The 14472-nt window shown below is 48.7% G+C and overlaps 1 protein-coding gene across 1 annotated transcript; it reads left to right on the forward strand.

Moving 5' to 3' along the window:
- Nucleotides 1-5246: 5246 nt before the first annotated feature.
- On the forward strand, nt 5247-13491 carry PAX9 (paired box 9). The gene is given in 3 exon segments (XM_022570696.3): nt 5247-5311; nt 5313-5956; nt 8956-13491. Coding segments are annotated over 3 exon segments (1320 nt in total). The 3' UTR covers nt 9567-13491.
- The last annotated feature ends 981 nt before the right edge of the window (nt 13492-14472 follow it).

A 14472-nucleotide genomic window follows, 5' to 3' on the forward strand; every position in this document is an offset into this window, starting at 1 on the left:
AGCCGGAAGGCAGAGAGGACGCGGAGAGGCCTTAGAGGCTTTCGGAGAAATTTCCAGGCTCCTCTTGGGGGCCCCAGCGGCCTCTACTTGGGCTGGTGGGTCCCGCTGAGTCCGCAGCCCAGCGAAGTACAGGCTGGCAGGTCAGTGTCTGGACACTCCCCACCCCCCATCACCCCCCCCCGCCCCCCGGCCTGGCTGAGGCTGAGGGCCCGTGCGGGCTGTTTCTCCCACACCGCCTGGCTCTTCCCTGTAGCCGCCGCCTCCGACCTCGCCCGCGGCTCCACGCGCAGATAGAGTCCAGCCCGCAGCTCAGGGTGGACCTTCCCTCTCTTTAGGCACCGGGTGCGCCTCCGGCTGCCACGTGCTACAGCAGACGCTGGGAGGTCCAGTGGGCAGGGGGCTGCCGCTGACCCTACCGGGCCGGGACTTAGCATTGGGCCGATCCGGGTTGGAACCCGCGGCCCGGGCGTTGGCAGCGCGGTTTGGCGAGGACTGGAGAAGCCTGGCCTCTTTTTCCTCTCTATGCGGCGCGCAATCCTTTACTTACCCTGGAAGAGGCACTCCCGTGGGGGAACAGGATCGGAGGTCTTGCCTCTACCATATTCTCCCTCAGACGACTGGAAGAAGGAACTGTGCTCTGAAAACCCGTCCGGGAGCTCAGACTCTGGCTGCTTTCGATCCCCGGAACTCCCCGGGCAGAGCGAGAGGCGGCCGCCGTCGCCTGGGCCTCACCCTGGGTCCTGTCTCTTCCCGACAGAGGAGGCAAGCTGGAGGAATCTGCCCCTTAATATTCTCCTCGGCCAACTCTAGTCTTCCTAAAAGCGACTGGAAACAGCAGGACCCCTCTCCCGCGCATACACACGCCCCTCTCTCGCTATACCACCCCCGCCCCCCGCCCCCCGTCCCGTCTGCAGTCGTAGCTGACCTGCAGGACGCGGGAAGCAGGCGCCCGGCGGAGCAGCCCAGGACATCGCTCCGCGCTGGAAGGCGGAGGCTCCCCACTCCCTGCACAGCCTGTTGCTCCCAGGTCCGACCTCGGCAGCCCCCAGGCGCCGTCTGCCGGGTCTCGCTGGGGCGGCCTCGGAAGGAGCTAGACTCCTGTTCCTTCTCCGCACCTCTCCTCAGACCCCGCTGGTGCCGGGAGGGGAGGGGGACGCAGGTGACCGCCCGCAGCACTGGGACCGCTGACAGATTTATGAAGACTTCACAGCATCTGGCCTGGGCCCACAGGGGCAGGGAAGGAGTCCAGCCGAAGAGGCGCAAGGCAGGCTAAAGTTCCCCAGCCGAGACCCCGAACCCAGCCGCCTCTGGGGTCCCGGGCTCCGTGTCCCCTCGGACCGGTGTACACGTCTGTCCCCGCCAGTGTCGAGCGTACGGATTCTCTCCACCTCGTGTAGCCCCCTCCTTCACACCCTCCCGCCCTGCCAGCTTCCAGTCTCCCACTGAGTAAATATTTACCCGGAGAACGGGTCGCTCCTCAGAGGAGGCCTAGACAGCGCCCTGGGAAGGGCTTTTGGCTTCTCCCCGGCCTGTGTCAGCTGCAGACCTTACTGGTTGTGTTTTGGTTTTGGTCTTAAATTTCTTTAGTCGAAATTCTTCCGATCTCTGTGTGATCTCCCGGGTTCAGAGCAGGCAGTAACCAGGGGGCGCTGACCTCAACTGACCCTTGCTTTTTCTCTGCATCCCTACGCCCATCGTCGGTCGAGGCTTACTGTCCCTTACTGTTTCTCTCTCTCTCTCTACCCCCCATCCCTCTCCCCCACCAACCAATCCTTCTTTCCCCCCTACCAATCCCTCTTCCCCCGCTACCAATCCCTCTTTCCCCCCCTACCAGTCCCTCTTCCTCCTCTACCAATCCCTCTTCCTCCTCCTTCAGGTCACTTGTCTCTCATCGGGTTGCCAGCCGGGCTACCTGGCCACAGCACTCAGTGTGCGTCCTGGGAGGGTTCTGCATCAGCCCCTTCCTCTAGGGTTGGGCGCCTCTGTCTGTCCCCTGAAGCTACGACTCCTTTTGCCCCTGGAGCCCGGGCCTCAGGTTGCTGCGGATACTCAGTGTCCCCAAACAAGATCCTTCGTCTGCTCTCGGGAATGCGCTGAGCTGAGAGTGCCAAACATCCGCACTCGCCGGCGTAAAGAGGGCCTGCTGGGCCCTGAGGGGCGCGGAACAGGGCATGCACTGCAGACAAGACCGCGTGCCACCACAGGTGGAAATGGAGAGGCATCAGCAAGCCTGTGCGGGGAATATGAGGCAACTGAGGGAGTTGGGGGCGAACGAGAGGGAGGTGTGTGTGTTAGGTCCTCCTAGCCAGAGCTCCAAACAATGTGAGTCTCTGGATCACTCCAGGCTGGTGCTCGTGCTAAAGCCCTCACAGAGCACATAGAAACACATCACGGCACTGGGTCTTGCCAGTCAGAAGGCGAAGAGCCTTTTATCAACTTCGCAGCCCTGCGGAGCCCGAGAAGCGATCACTGGGCACCCAACAGCTGGGCACAGAGTCCGCGCAGGGGTCGCTACTCAGTGTGTGTCGGCGAGGGGGAAGAGGGGTCAGGGGGACTCTTGATCAAGATGCCCAGTACGTTCATTCCTTCGCACAAGCCTCAGGCAAAATCGTATACTCCCCTCAGATACCGCAGACTCAACTAAATTGCCCCAAGAAGGAGCTGTTGCTTTTAAAATCTGGGACCCACAAAGGACCTCCGAGTTCTAGAGCACCAGGGGGTGCCACACAACAGGTACTGCGGGTCAGACCGGGGTGAAATCGCTGTCAAGTCAAACTTCGAGATTTTAAACAATTGAAACAGCAACAACAACCAAAAAGGCAGATAAGTTCAAGTATTTCTAGTTGTGGGACTTTCCACAAGAACCTGATTGTAAAGAATTAAGGATGTTTGACTTCATAGTTCCTTTATCTCTCAAATCTTTCCTACCTGTAAATTTCAACTAAGAGGGCACCCCCGCCATAGAAACCTGAGGATCTGGAGATTACTGTTCGTTTCAAAAAGCGCAGCTGACCATGAGTTTTTCCTGGGCTCTTGTCACTTACTGGCCCGGATCGGGGCCCAGTCAGCTTCCCTATGTGTAAACCAGAGCCCATCCCTCGGGATTGTGGGACAATCAGCCCCGAAACCTGTGTGCACAAGAAACAGCTAACGTATGACTGTCAAGTAAGAGTATCAGTATCCTCGACCAGAAGCAGTACAAACTCCCAAGTTCATTAAAAATGTTCCCCATCTTGCTTTTGATTTTGATTAGCATTCTCCATAACCGGTACTCAAAATGTGAATAACTTTGACTGCCAAAAAGAATAGTGTACACTTTGGATTAGACTTAGCGTGAATGAAAGTGAAAATTCAGAAGGTAGGCTGAACTGCAGGGCCTCTGGCAGCTAGTCAGAAGACGTGAGAATCACATACATGTGCAGGCTCAGTGTTCACCTTCTTGGAACCAAGTCTTTCTCGTATTTAAACAAAAGCCCTTAGCAGTGGTTCACTGGTGGGGGAAAACCGGAGAACCTCGGCCGGCACCAAGGGCCAGCGGACCAGCAACACGGTTGAGCCCCGCGGCGCGCTGGCTTCCGCAGAGAGTGCCCCATGCGCTGGCAATTGGTCGACGTTGTGCGCTTGCTTTAGCCGCGTGTGGCTACTTTCCTGCTTGGAGTCTAGGCTAGGGTTTTACCCCGCGCTCCTGGATGAACTCCCTAGAGACTGTTGCGGGGCGTTAGTCATGAGGCCGGGGGAGAAGTCTCCACCTGGTGGAAACAAAGGCCTCCATTTCTGGCTTGGTCTCCCCTAATTCTCCTCGTCTCTCCGACGGGCCTACCTTCTCACACCTGGGCTCTGGCCACCTGGCGTAGGCTGGAGTGCGGTAGGACCCGTCGGTAACAGCCATCCTCTCCTGATATCCCCTCGAGGCTTACAGGACAGGCTATTCTAAGAACGCTCACCATCACCACCATCAAAGACGGTGGCGCTCACCTCCCACCTAGAGTTTGAAGTTAAATTCTGAGATGTCCGTCTTTCCCCCAAAGAAGTATTCTCAGCCCTTTCTCCCTTCGAGTCTTTCATATTCAGACCAAACGCTTTCATTTGCTTATTCAGCATTTTTAACAGCCTGACTTTGCTGTCTGTTTGCGCTGCCCCTGGGAAGGTGTCAAACGCCTCTTTTCATTGTATTTAGTCACCCAGGTGCAGAGCAAGATTGAAAGAGACAGCGGAAGGACTTTCCCGGACTGTGCTGTCGCTCAACGGACCAAACCAATCATCATGCAGCTTGCCTTCGGGCCCTCCTCTTTGGGGGCGTGTCCCTAGTGAGTGATAGACGGAGCCGCCCGGCCCCGCTCAGCCCAGCCCACGTTGCTGCTTAGATTGAAATGCAGAACTCAAGCCTCTTTCATCGGGGCACAGACTTCCTTTTACTCCTTCCTTTTGCACTCTCGCCGCCTCCTCCCGGGGAGAAGCGGAGGCACCAGCGGCCCGGGGGAGCGACACACCGGGCCACTGAGGCCACGCGAAAAGTTTCTTTCTGGGAGTGCGGAACTGGGGCCCGGTTGGTGTACTGCTCGGAGCAATGGGTGAGTGGCGGCGGGGGACGCTGTCAGAACCGGGAAGGGAGGGAGGGAGCGAGCGGGCGAGGGAGGGAGGGAGGGCGCGCGAAGGCGCGCATCACTGAGCGCTCACACTCGCCTTATTGACTTTGCTCGTGTTCCTACAACTTGTAGGAACACGCTAAGGGTCAGAGACGCACAGCAGCTCAGTCTGAACGCGGGCTACTGGGTTGCTGCTGTTGATGCCATTTTCTGATTTCAAGAGTAGGGAGAGGTTGCATCAGCAAGCCCCGCGGTCCCAGTTGCGGACCAAATTTTGTTTCACATACACGCAGACACGGGGGGGGAAAAACGCCAACCAGAAAAAAAGACTAGACTTTGTCTAATTGCGCAGGTCCCAAGGCGGGGCGCTGGGGATCAAGGGGGAGCGGCACAAGGACTTTAGCGCCGAGTAGGCGAGAAGGAGCCGCTTGCAGGCGTCGAGACCGATTTCCCCGCCTGCTTCGGAGACTTTTGAGCACTCGGAGAGGCCCTGCGTCTCACCACTACATTTGTCTGTAGCGGCCTCAGGCACTACCGGAATGAGGGAGGAGGGTCTGACTCGACCGCGGTGATTTGCGGCCGTTCCTCAAGGCTTGGGGACCTTACGGTTTGGTGAAAGCCCGGGTCCTTAGTCCGAGGCGGGTGTATCCGCCTTGTCCCATGACGCGCGCGGAGGCCGAGTGGCAAGCGCTTGTCCCAAACTGCGGATGCGCGTCCCGGCGCGCCATGTGTTCGTTTTGCAGAGCCAGCCTTCGGGGAGGTGAACCAGCTGGGAGGAGTATTCGTGAACGGGAGGCCGCTGCCCAACGCCATTCGGCTTCGCATAGTGGAGCTGGCCCAACTGGGCATCCGACCGTGTGACATCAGCCGCCAGCTACGGGTCTCGCACGGCTGCGTCAGCAAGATCCTGGCGCGCTACAATGAGACAGGCTCGATCTTGCCAGGGGCCATTGGGGGCAGCAAGCCTCGGGTCACCACCCCGACTGTGGTTAAGCACATCCGGACCTACAAGCAGAGGGACCCCGGCATCTTCGCCTGGGAGATACGGGACCGCCTACTGGCGGACGGCGTGTGTGACAAGTACAACGTGCCCTCGGTGAGCTCTATCAGCCGCATCCTGCGCAACAAGATCGGCAACTTGGCCCAACAGGGCCATTACGACTCATACAAGCAGCACCAGCCGGCGCCGCAGCCGGCGCTGCCCTATAACCACATCTACTCGTACCCCAGCCCCATCACGGCGGCCGCGGCTAAGGTGCCCACGCCGCCCGGCGTGCCCGCCATCCCCGGCTCAGTGGCCATGCCGCGCACCTGGCCCTCCTCCCACTCCGTCACCGACATCCTGGGCATTCGCTCCATCACCGACCAAGGTAAGGGCTCGGGGACCGGATGTGTGTATGTGCAGAGCTTCCCTCCGCAGCCTCTCTGGGGTCTCTGTATCTGCGGCCTCCGGGGGGGCCCGCGTCTATCCCACCGCCTGAGGCTTCTTCCTTTGGGAACGTAAGGGGCCCTCCCATGGGGTGTCCTGATCTCATTAACGTGAAATTCATGCCCTTCGTTTCCTTGCCACACGCAGTCTACTGCCTCATCTCAAACGACCAGACCCACAGCATCCCCCCATCCCCGACACATGGTTCGCATTTTCCACCCTCCCCCGCCTCGCGCGCCGCCGCAGCCTCAGACCAGCTCGCTCACTTGGAGAGCGCCGCCGGGGCCGGACTTGGGGCGCAGCCGGAGAGGCCCGAGCAGGCGTGGGGCTGCCGGCTGCAGACACTGCTGCGGGCAGCTTGTTTGGGGATCAGATGCGGCCGCGAGGAGTCGGGCACCCTGTGGAAACTGCAGTGTTCTTCTTGCATTCTGGCAATCAGACCAAATTTGCTCAGGCAGGAAGTTCAAATGTCACCTAATTGGTTTCATTCTTATGCTTCACTTCATTTTCCTCGGAAACGGAGGTCCTGAAGTTACTACTAGTAACTTGCGTGTTACAGCATTGCTCATTCTGGGACTAATTTTCTGCTTTATTTCTCTCTTTGTCCTCCCCGTCCTCCCCCCTCCTCCCCCCTCCTCCTCCCCCCCCGACACTTTTTACCTTAACAGATTTCACTACATATATGTCTTAGGAAGTGGCACCAACTACTGCTGTGATGAAGAGAAAATTCACGGCGATTTCATGCTGTCCTCTTTTCTGTTCTTTCCCGTTTTTCCCGCGCCTGCCGCTTCCCTTTAGGGTCCCCCAGCCCCCGGGAATGTGAGTGGACATCTAGTCCCTGCACGTTTTCAGTGGTGCCTTTCCTTTCTCACCCTTGACCTTGCGTGTGGTGTGTCTTTTCTGCTCGCTAAGAACGATTCCTCGAGCCCCTGTGCTTAGTCGGGCTTCCGCAGGAGACCCGAGGTTGTTTTCTTTTACTGCGTTGTTAAAACGGGACAAAACAAAACAAAAACAGCGTTAACTTCTTCCTCGGTAGGGAGAAAAAGTAAAAAATGCCCTAGACGCAGAATTTAAATAATGCAGAGATAAAGAGCCTACCTTCTTAATTTCTCAGCCAGAAGTTTAAAAAGAGCAGAGGAAAAATTAAATAGGAAAAGGGGAAATAGTTCCTTTAATTGTTTCCTGCCTTTCTCGGTTGCCACCACATTGGCACAATTATCTTTTTAAATAATTAAAGCATAGCCCTGATTTCTCATCTTCTTGTTTTCTGACTGTGACTTTACAAGATCCTTCTAAGAGCCTGGTTTTGTCTTGTTCGGAGCTGGTTGGAGCTTTATTTGAAGAGAGTTTGCCCTTGATTTATAGGATAAACTGACCTCACTGACACTTAAAGGAAGCCCCGGTTCATGGGAAAGTGTGAGATCAGCAGAAATGGGGGCGCGCAGGGGGATCTCAATTTCTTAAGATAACTTCAGGCTTGTGCCCACCGATTGCCTTTTGTCTGGGAAGGCAAGAAGAGACTGGCAGTTCTGGGCCAAAATACAGTTTCCTGGTGCAAATTGGAACACAATCTAATTCTTTGGAGAGGGGGAGGCATAGTGAAAAAAGACTGACAGAGTTGAAAAGAAAACTTTTGTTCCCTAGGGAGCCTACAATCAGACCAAATGTCAGTTGAAAAAGTATTAGATTATGGAGAGGAGCAACTCTTCATTCTACATGTTGTTGATTCTGGATACCAGCTTTAAACAACCTGTTTTCTGACAAACCTGTGAATATAAAATAATTAGTTCTACCAATGATCGTTTCTACAAAATAATTGCCCCTTTGAAGCACTGTATCAGATGGAAGTATTTAAAATCAAGTTGTAGTAGTTTTGTCAAACTTCATTCAGTCCTCCACCCATGGGTCCCAAAGACCAACTGCTCATAGTTTTCAAATATCTTCTCTTTAAAATTCTACTTGCTCACTTAAAGATGCCAGTGATTCAATATGTACACCTCTAGGTATCGTGGTAATCAGTTTACGCCCGTATAATTTTCTTTGCATCTCTATTAAAAACATAAAGGATAGCTGACGGCTTTACTTCTTTTCCAAAATACTTATACTTTAATTATCCTAACCTTTTGTTTCATTGAAAAAGAAAACCTATAACCTTACCTCTGACACTGGTGGCATTTACAGTGGTAACTGTAGTATTTATTTTTTAAGTCATATGCACATAACCTCATGTACTTAACGTGTAGAGATAGAGCATCAAGGGTAGTCTCACACAAGGTAGGCACATACGGAAGGCAGAAACCTGTGCACCTATGTTTTGCATGTATATTGTGGGCATCCTTTAGTTATTTGTTTGCAAAGGACTTTGCAGGTTTTTTGTTCCATCTGTTGACATAAGTACTAGATCTCCACAGCACAGTGAGCACTTTTCTGGATGTCTCTGAGAGCCAGCATAGGCGCGGTTAGGCCTGGGAGACCCTCTCTCCCTTTTCAGTTAGCACCAGTCTCAGATTTTTGTCGAACCCCAGTCGACCCCGGGTCAGGATTGGGACCGTGGCTTAGGAATGGGGAGAACGGCGCATCCAGTTTCACGGGTTCTTTCCCCGATTTGGGAAAACTGGGGGAAAATTCTCAGATTCCTTCCACTCGTTTCCCCGGGGGAGCGAGGACGGGAGGAGGTAATCAAAGGCCGGATGAAAAAGAAAAACGTATCTTCCCGCGGGCGTGGGGGAGAGGGCGGGGGGAGGCCTACTTCGAGGCGAGTCACCTTGGCCGAGCCCTGGGCTCCCGGCCGGAGGGGCCGTTCCCGCACCCCTGGGAGGCGGAGGGCAGGGGGACGGCAGAGGTCGCAGCCCTTGCGCTCGCGGGTCGCGGGTTCGCAGCCGGCCTCAGGAGGGGGCGCGCGGTTGGCCCTCCAGCCTGACGCCCTCTCCTCCTCCCCAGGAGTGAGCGACAGCTCCCCCTACCACAGCCCCAAGGTGGAGGAGTGGAGCAGCCTGGGCCGCAGCAACTTCCCCGCCGCCGCCCCGCACGCGGTGAACGGGCTGGAGAAGGGGGCCTTGGAGCAGGAAGCCAAGTACGCTCAGGTGAGGACGCGAAGGCCCCGCCGGGTGGGCCGCGGGGGTTCGGGCGACGGAGGCCCCGGGCCCCTCTCGGAACCTCGACCGAGGAGAGACCCAGGTCCACTCCCCGTGGCGGCCACGAGCCCCAGGCCGGGGCGATGGGGGCGGGACGGAGGCCCGGACCCGCGAGGGTGTAGTGAGGCCTCGACCCCCGCGGCCCTGGAAGCGCCTCCGGGCCTGCTCGGCCGCTGGAGGCGCGGGGAGGTCGCGCCTGAAGCCTTTAACGCGGCTCGCGTCGGGGTACACTTACCCGGGAAGGCGCCTCCGAGGGGCCGGGAGAGCGGCCGTGGGTTCCCAGCTGCGCGCGGGACGAGCGGTCTGCACGCCCCAGGACGCGTCGCTGCGGCTCCTCCCGCGCGGGCGGTCCGCGGCTCCCAGAGAACGGGCGCGCGTGGCTGGTCCTGCGACGGCGAGGAGAGGGCAAGCAGATAAACCGCGTAGTTACCATTTCCCGATTAAAGGTCACGTCGTAATCTCCCCAGGGAGGTTAGTGAGAAAACCTCAAATTATACGGACCGGCTGTGGACCGTTTAATTTTTCTTTCCCTCTCGCCCTCCCCCGACTCTCCATAAGAAAAATTAAAACACCCGGGTTTTTTTTTTTCTTTGAGAAAAACTAAGCAACCACAACAACAAAAGCCCAGGAGTTTTGAGTCTATATTCATCACCACGGTGGAGTCAGGAGTTCAAAGCTCTCAAAAAAGCAAACAACAACAAAAACAAACCTGGACCTTAAAGCAGCGTAAGGTTTATTTGAGCAGACCTGTGTAGGTTTGCAAATTTATTCATACCAAACTCCAATTCCAAAGCCTCAAAATACCCAGTTTTCATTTTATTATTTTGAAATCTTAAAACCTTTAATGTTTTCTTATCTGTTAAACTTTTTAAGCGCAATGGAACTTGCAACGTTTATTCAATTGGGAAAAAAAATCCTAGTCTTTATTTTCCCTAACAAACCCCATTTTCAGTTCCTCTTCCCTCCCTTATTTTGTTAAAACAGAATCCCATATATATTAGTAGCTCTCCCATGACAAATATCACAGAAAATAGCAGCAAGGAAGGAGGGTCCCTTTCCTGAATCTCCTTCTACCGTAAAGAATGCCAAAGAGAAATTGTAAGAAAGTTTGTCACTACCTTCCACAGAAGAGCAGGTAATTCATAAAGAAGAGGCATTATGTACAATGGCACCATTGCCACTTACTCAAGTTATTAACCTTTTAGAGACTCCATTTTTTTCATCTATAAAACAGGGAAATAATAGGGTCAACCTCAAGAGATGTGAAATTTCAATGAGATAATGCAACCATAGGGCACATAGTAGGCATTCATTAAATATTACCCTGATAGAAATGGCATTAGAGATTGACTCAAAAAACAAGAAATTTTTTCTTTTGTCAGAATATACTTTGGTCAGCCAGCTCATAGTCAAAAAGTGTCAAGGTATTTTGTTACAAACAAAAGAGCATCTATAAAGCACCTAGTATACAGAGTAGTAAGCATTTAATTGGTGCTCAGTAATGTTTATTAGGTCTTCATTTCCTGGAATAACATTGTGAAGTACAGAGTTGAAAATAAAGGTCTCTAATTCCCACATGTAGTTGATGAACCCAGTTTATATATAAATCAGCGTCATAATCCAAAAATCTTTTTGATTACTTTTATTTTTACTCCTTTGAATTATAGACCTAGTGTATTATCTTGTTTAGAAACGGTTAGTTAATACATACACTTCAAAATGAAACTAATCAATTTAAAATAAAAATAGAACACTGTGTCAAGTAATCTATCCTGCATATTCTGAACATTAAAAATCCATTACATTTTATACAGTGAATATCAAGTCACTTAATTATCAGATTTATAAGAGTAAGTAACTTAAATAAGTGGCCAAATAAGTATTGCTCTAAATGCTTGAGGACAAGTCAAAATTTTTTTGCAGAAGAAAAAGACATTTGTATCAAACTTTCGTTTGGAAAGTTCTTAATGGCAATATGCTAATCTTCTGCATTGCCATGTAGCAAGATAATACAAATGATGTAAAATATCAAAACTTGAAAAATTTCTGTGCATAATTAAATCAGTAGCTACTCTATTATGATTATCAAAATAGTGCTTAATGCTGAAGGTGTGCTAAGTAGACACATACACTTAGACTGTGTCATTTTGTGAGCAGTTTTGGAATTTAGATGTTGATTTCCTTGAGGGTAAAATTATACATGAAAACTTGCTCATAAACAAACATGCAAATGTAAGGTGTGTTGTGTGTGTGTATTCCATACGTATATGCATTTCTCCTACAAATATTCAAAGGGTAGTTTTATTTTTTTTAAGTTATATTTCAAAATGTTATCAGCATATGTCCATTTCCACAACCCTAGTGTAAACTTAGGTAAAACTTTTCTCTATTAGTATTATAAACAAAAATTGAAAGTCTTTGGCAAAAAAAGATTCTCAAAATTTTTGCACATAATACTTTTAGTGCATTTATGGTTGTTATTAAATAGTGTAGTATTATATAATCTCAGTTTCATTTTAGTATATAAAGGAGGAAATCAAGGGTTCAGGATTATAGGATTTAGAGCATAATCCTTTGTCAGAATATACCTGTAAAATTACCAGAGGGGCTGACTTGACAACTGATCATGGGTTCTATTGATTACTGTAATCTAGAGTTTCTATTTTCAGCTTAAACTGCAAAGAAAGATGCCCGATTGCTAGTAATTAGAACCTTATGCACACATCTATCTTGTTTTTAAAACATTAGTTTAGAATATTCAAACTGTACACTTTAATATTACACTGCAATTGATATTTTATAGTGCCATTCTGAAGTCCTTATTGTCTATCTTTGAGGATAGGAGAAAAAGGATATTTATTTTGGCTTTTTTCACCCACATTTAATATTGGGCTAGAACTCTTTAATCTCATCTAACTGTGAATGACAATAATGTTTTCTGGTTCCTAATCGCTGGTCCTTTTCTGTGGAAACTGTAAAACCTCTCTTGAATGCAACTGCATGGCAAAACAAAAACAAAAACAAAAACATACAGAGAAACATGAGGTTGGAATAGATCTACCCTTATACGTGGTACTTAGTGAATTAATGCCTCATTCTAACAGTTTATAAACAGTTGTATAGTTCTTGAAATTTTCTTTGTATAATTGGGCATGCTTTCTCAGAAAAAAATGAATATCTGGTACTCTAATTAAAGTCATCTGAATGGTAGATTTATAATCTTTGAGTATCTTCATTTTGGGGTAGTATACGTCAACTCAGACAGCAAGTTTAATATAAAATTAGCTACAAATTGAGATCTCAGGAATGGAGAATAGTCTATAAACACTTGAATTTATGAAAAAGTTCAGAGTTAAATGAGATGTGAAAAGAGTTTAATTTGGAGACAAATTAATCTGAAATTCTTATGAAACATTCATTTGTACATTGTATTTGAAATAAAGATAGTATTTCAGCATACTGAATATAATTTTCTAGTGCATTATTTAACAGACTGGCTGTCCTTGCAGACACACTGTTCTTGTGAAAATATAAATGAAGTTGCCGTGGATTTTTCTTCATATCAAACAAAGTTAACTTTGTGTTAAATAATTTATAATTTTGTAGAGAATGCAATTTTAGGCAAATGCCAATAGTCTTTGAAATTCATGTTATTATGAAAAATATTCTTTGACCTGATTAACTATGTTTTAAAACAAAATTAATGATTATGTATCGCTAAAATGTGTCATATAAAATACAAAAAAAAGCGATTTAAATTTTTTTCAAGGCTACATCAATTTTAATAACATTTTGGAAAAATAAAGTTTAGAAAAACATATTAAATAGCAGCTTTCCATTACCTAGAGACATTTAGATCTGCAATTACCCATAATTAAGATCCTTTTGGATGAATGTTGAAACCATATTTACAACTGTCATTTCATTTTGTCAGATTTATTCTACTAGGTTATTGCATAACGAATTAAGAAGGGTAGAACAGCAGTCAGAAAAATGATTTTCACCAAAAAAGAGAGAGAATCTTGTTTATTTTCAGATCTGAAGCTTTTTCTTGCTTATGATATCGAGGTTGAAATTCTAGGTGAAGCACATCTCTATTTGTGGCTGAACCTACTTTATTATAAGGCCAAGGTAAACTGATTTTGTCATAAGGGAAGAACCAGGTAGAACTGATTAGTGGATGAAAGACTGTAGATAGAAGACTTGGCACTGCTATTTGCATTTTCTTCAGGAGAAAAAATGTTGAGTAGACAACTACCAGCATCTGAAGAATAGTCTATAACATCTAATTGCCAGACAGTTGTCATACCAGTTTTTCACGGTCACAAGTGTTTGGATACTAATGCATTTCCATTTTCTCTGGGGGTGGGGGTGGGGAATAAATGGAATGACCATAAATCAAATAATGAAATAGCTAGGTTACAACTTTTATTGACCTTTTCAACAGCTTTACTCATTTTGCTTTACTTAAAGTGTAATGCTTGTTCGGTGATAAAGGGTGCCCAGTTTTTTGGGTTTTTTTTTCTGTTGTTTCTTAAAAGCAAGAGCCACACATCTTTTGCTTTCAAAAGGCTGCACTAACTTAAGTATACAAATGATTATGAAACGCCTATAATGTGTCCCATTTTGTGGGGATGTGAGATGATTAAAGACAAGTCCCTGTCCTCAAATTGTTTACAGTCTAGCTCTCTGCCACTATAGCTTCTCGACATATTCACTTAGGAATATTTTTGAAAACTGGCAAATCTGTATTTCTAACATTTTAGAACAAACGCAATGAAAACTTATACTTTCATTCTCTCTTGTGATGGCCCTAACTAGACTGCATTGCATCTTATGTATTTTTTCTGGACTCTTTCGTTTAATGTCAGTGGGATAAAAATCCATCTTTTTCTAGAAACATTCAACAGAGCAAGGAACTTACTTTTTCCAGGGTATACAATTTGGTCTGTTTTATTTTGTATTAGTAAATCTCGTTCTCAACATTAGGTAGAAGATAGTTTGCCTTAGGGAGGACCCTTGTACAGTTCTTTAGAGGAAAGGATTCTCAGGGCTTTCATGGAAGATCCACATGAAAAAGGGGCTGATGGATTGAGGTTTTATTTATGGAATCTTTAGGTAAAGTCATTTTCAAAAATGAGATTTCCATTACATGCCCATTGCTGGGGTTTCATTTGGAAAATTTGTTTACTCTTCCCTGGGGATTCCATATGTTGGTCAATTTATAAATCATATTTACAATCCAATTAAATAGAGTAATTTAGCATGTTTGCTCCCACTATATTTATGGTGTACATTTGGTAGTCTCTACTCAGCCTAACTA

This window comes from Delphinapterus leucas, chromosome 2, assembly GCF_059928025.1.
Source record: "Delphinapterus leucas isolate spDelLeu-1000000601 "Yukka" chromosome 2, BTC_Dleu_Yukka2, whole genome shotgun sequence".
Taxonomy (NCBI): Eukaryota; Metazoa; Chordata; class Mammalia; order Artiodactyla; family Monodontidae; genus Delphinapterus; species Delphinapterus leucas.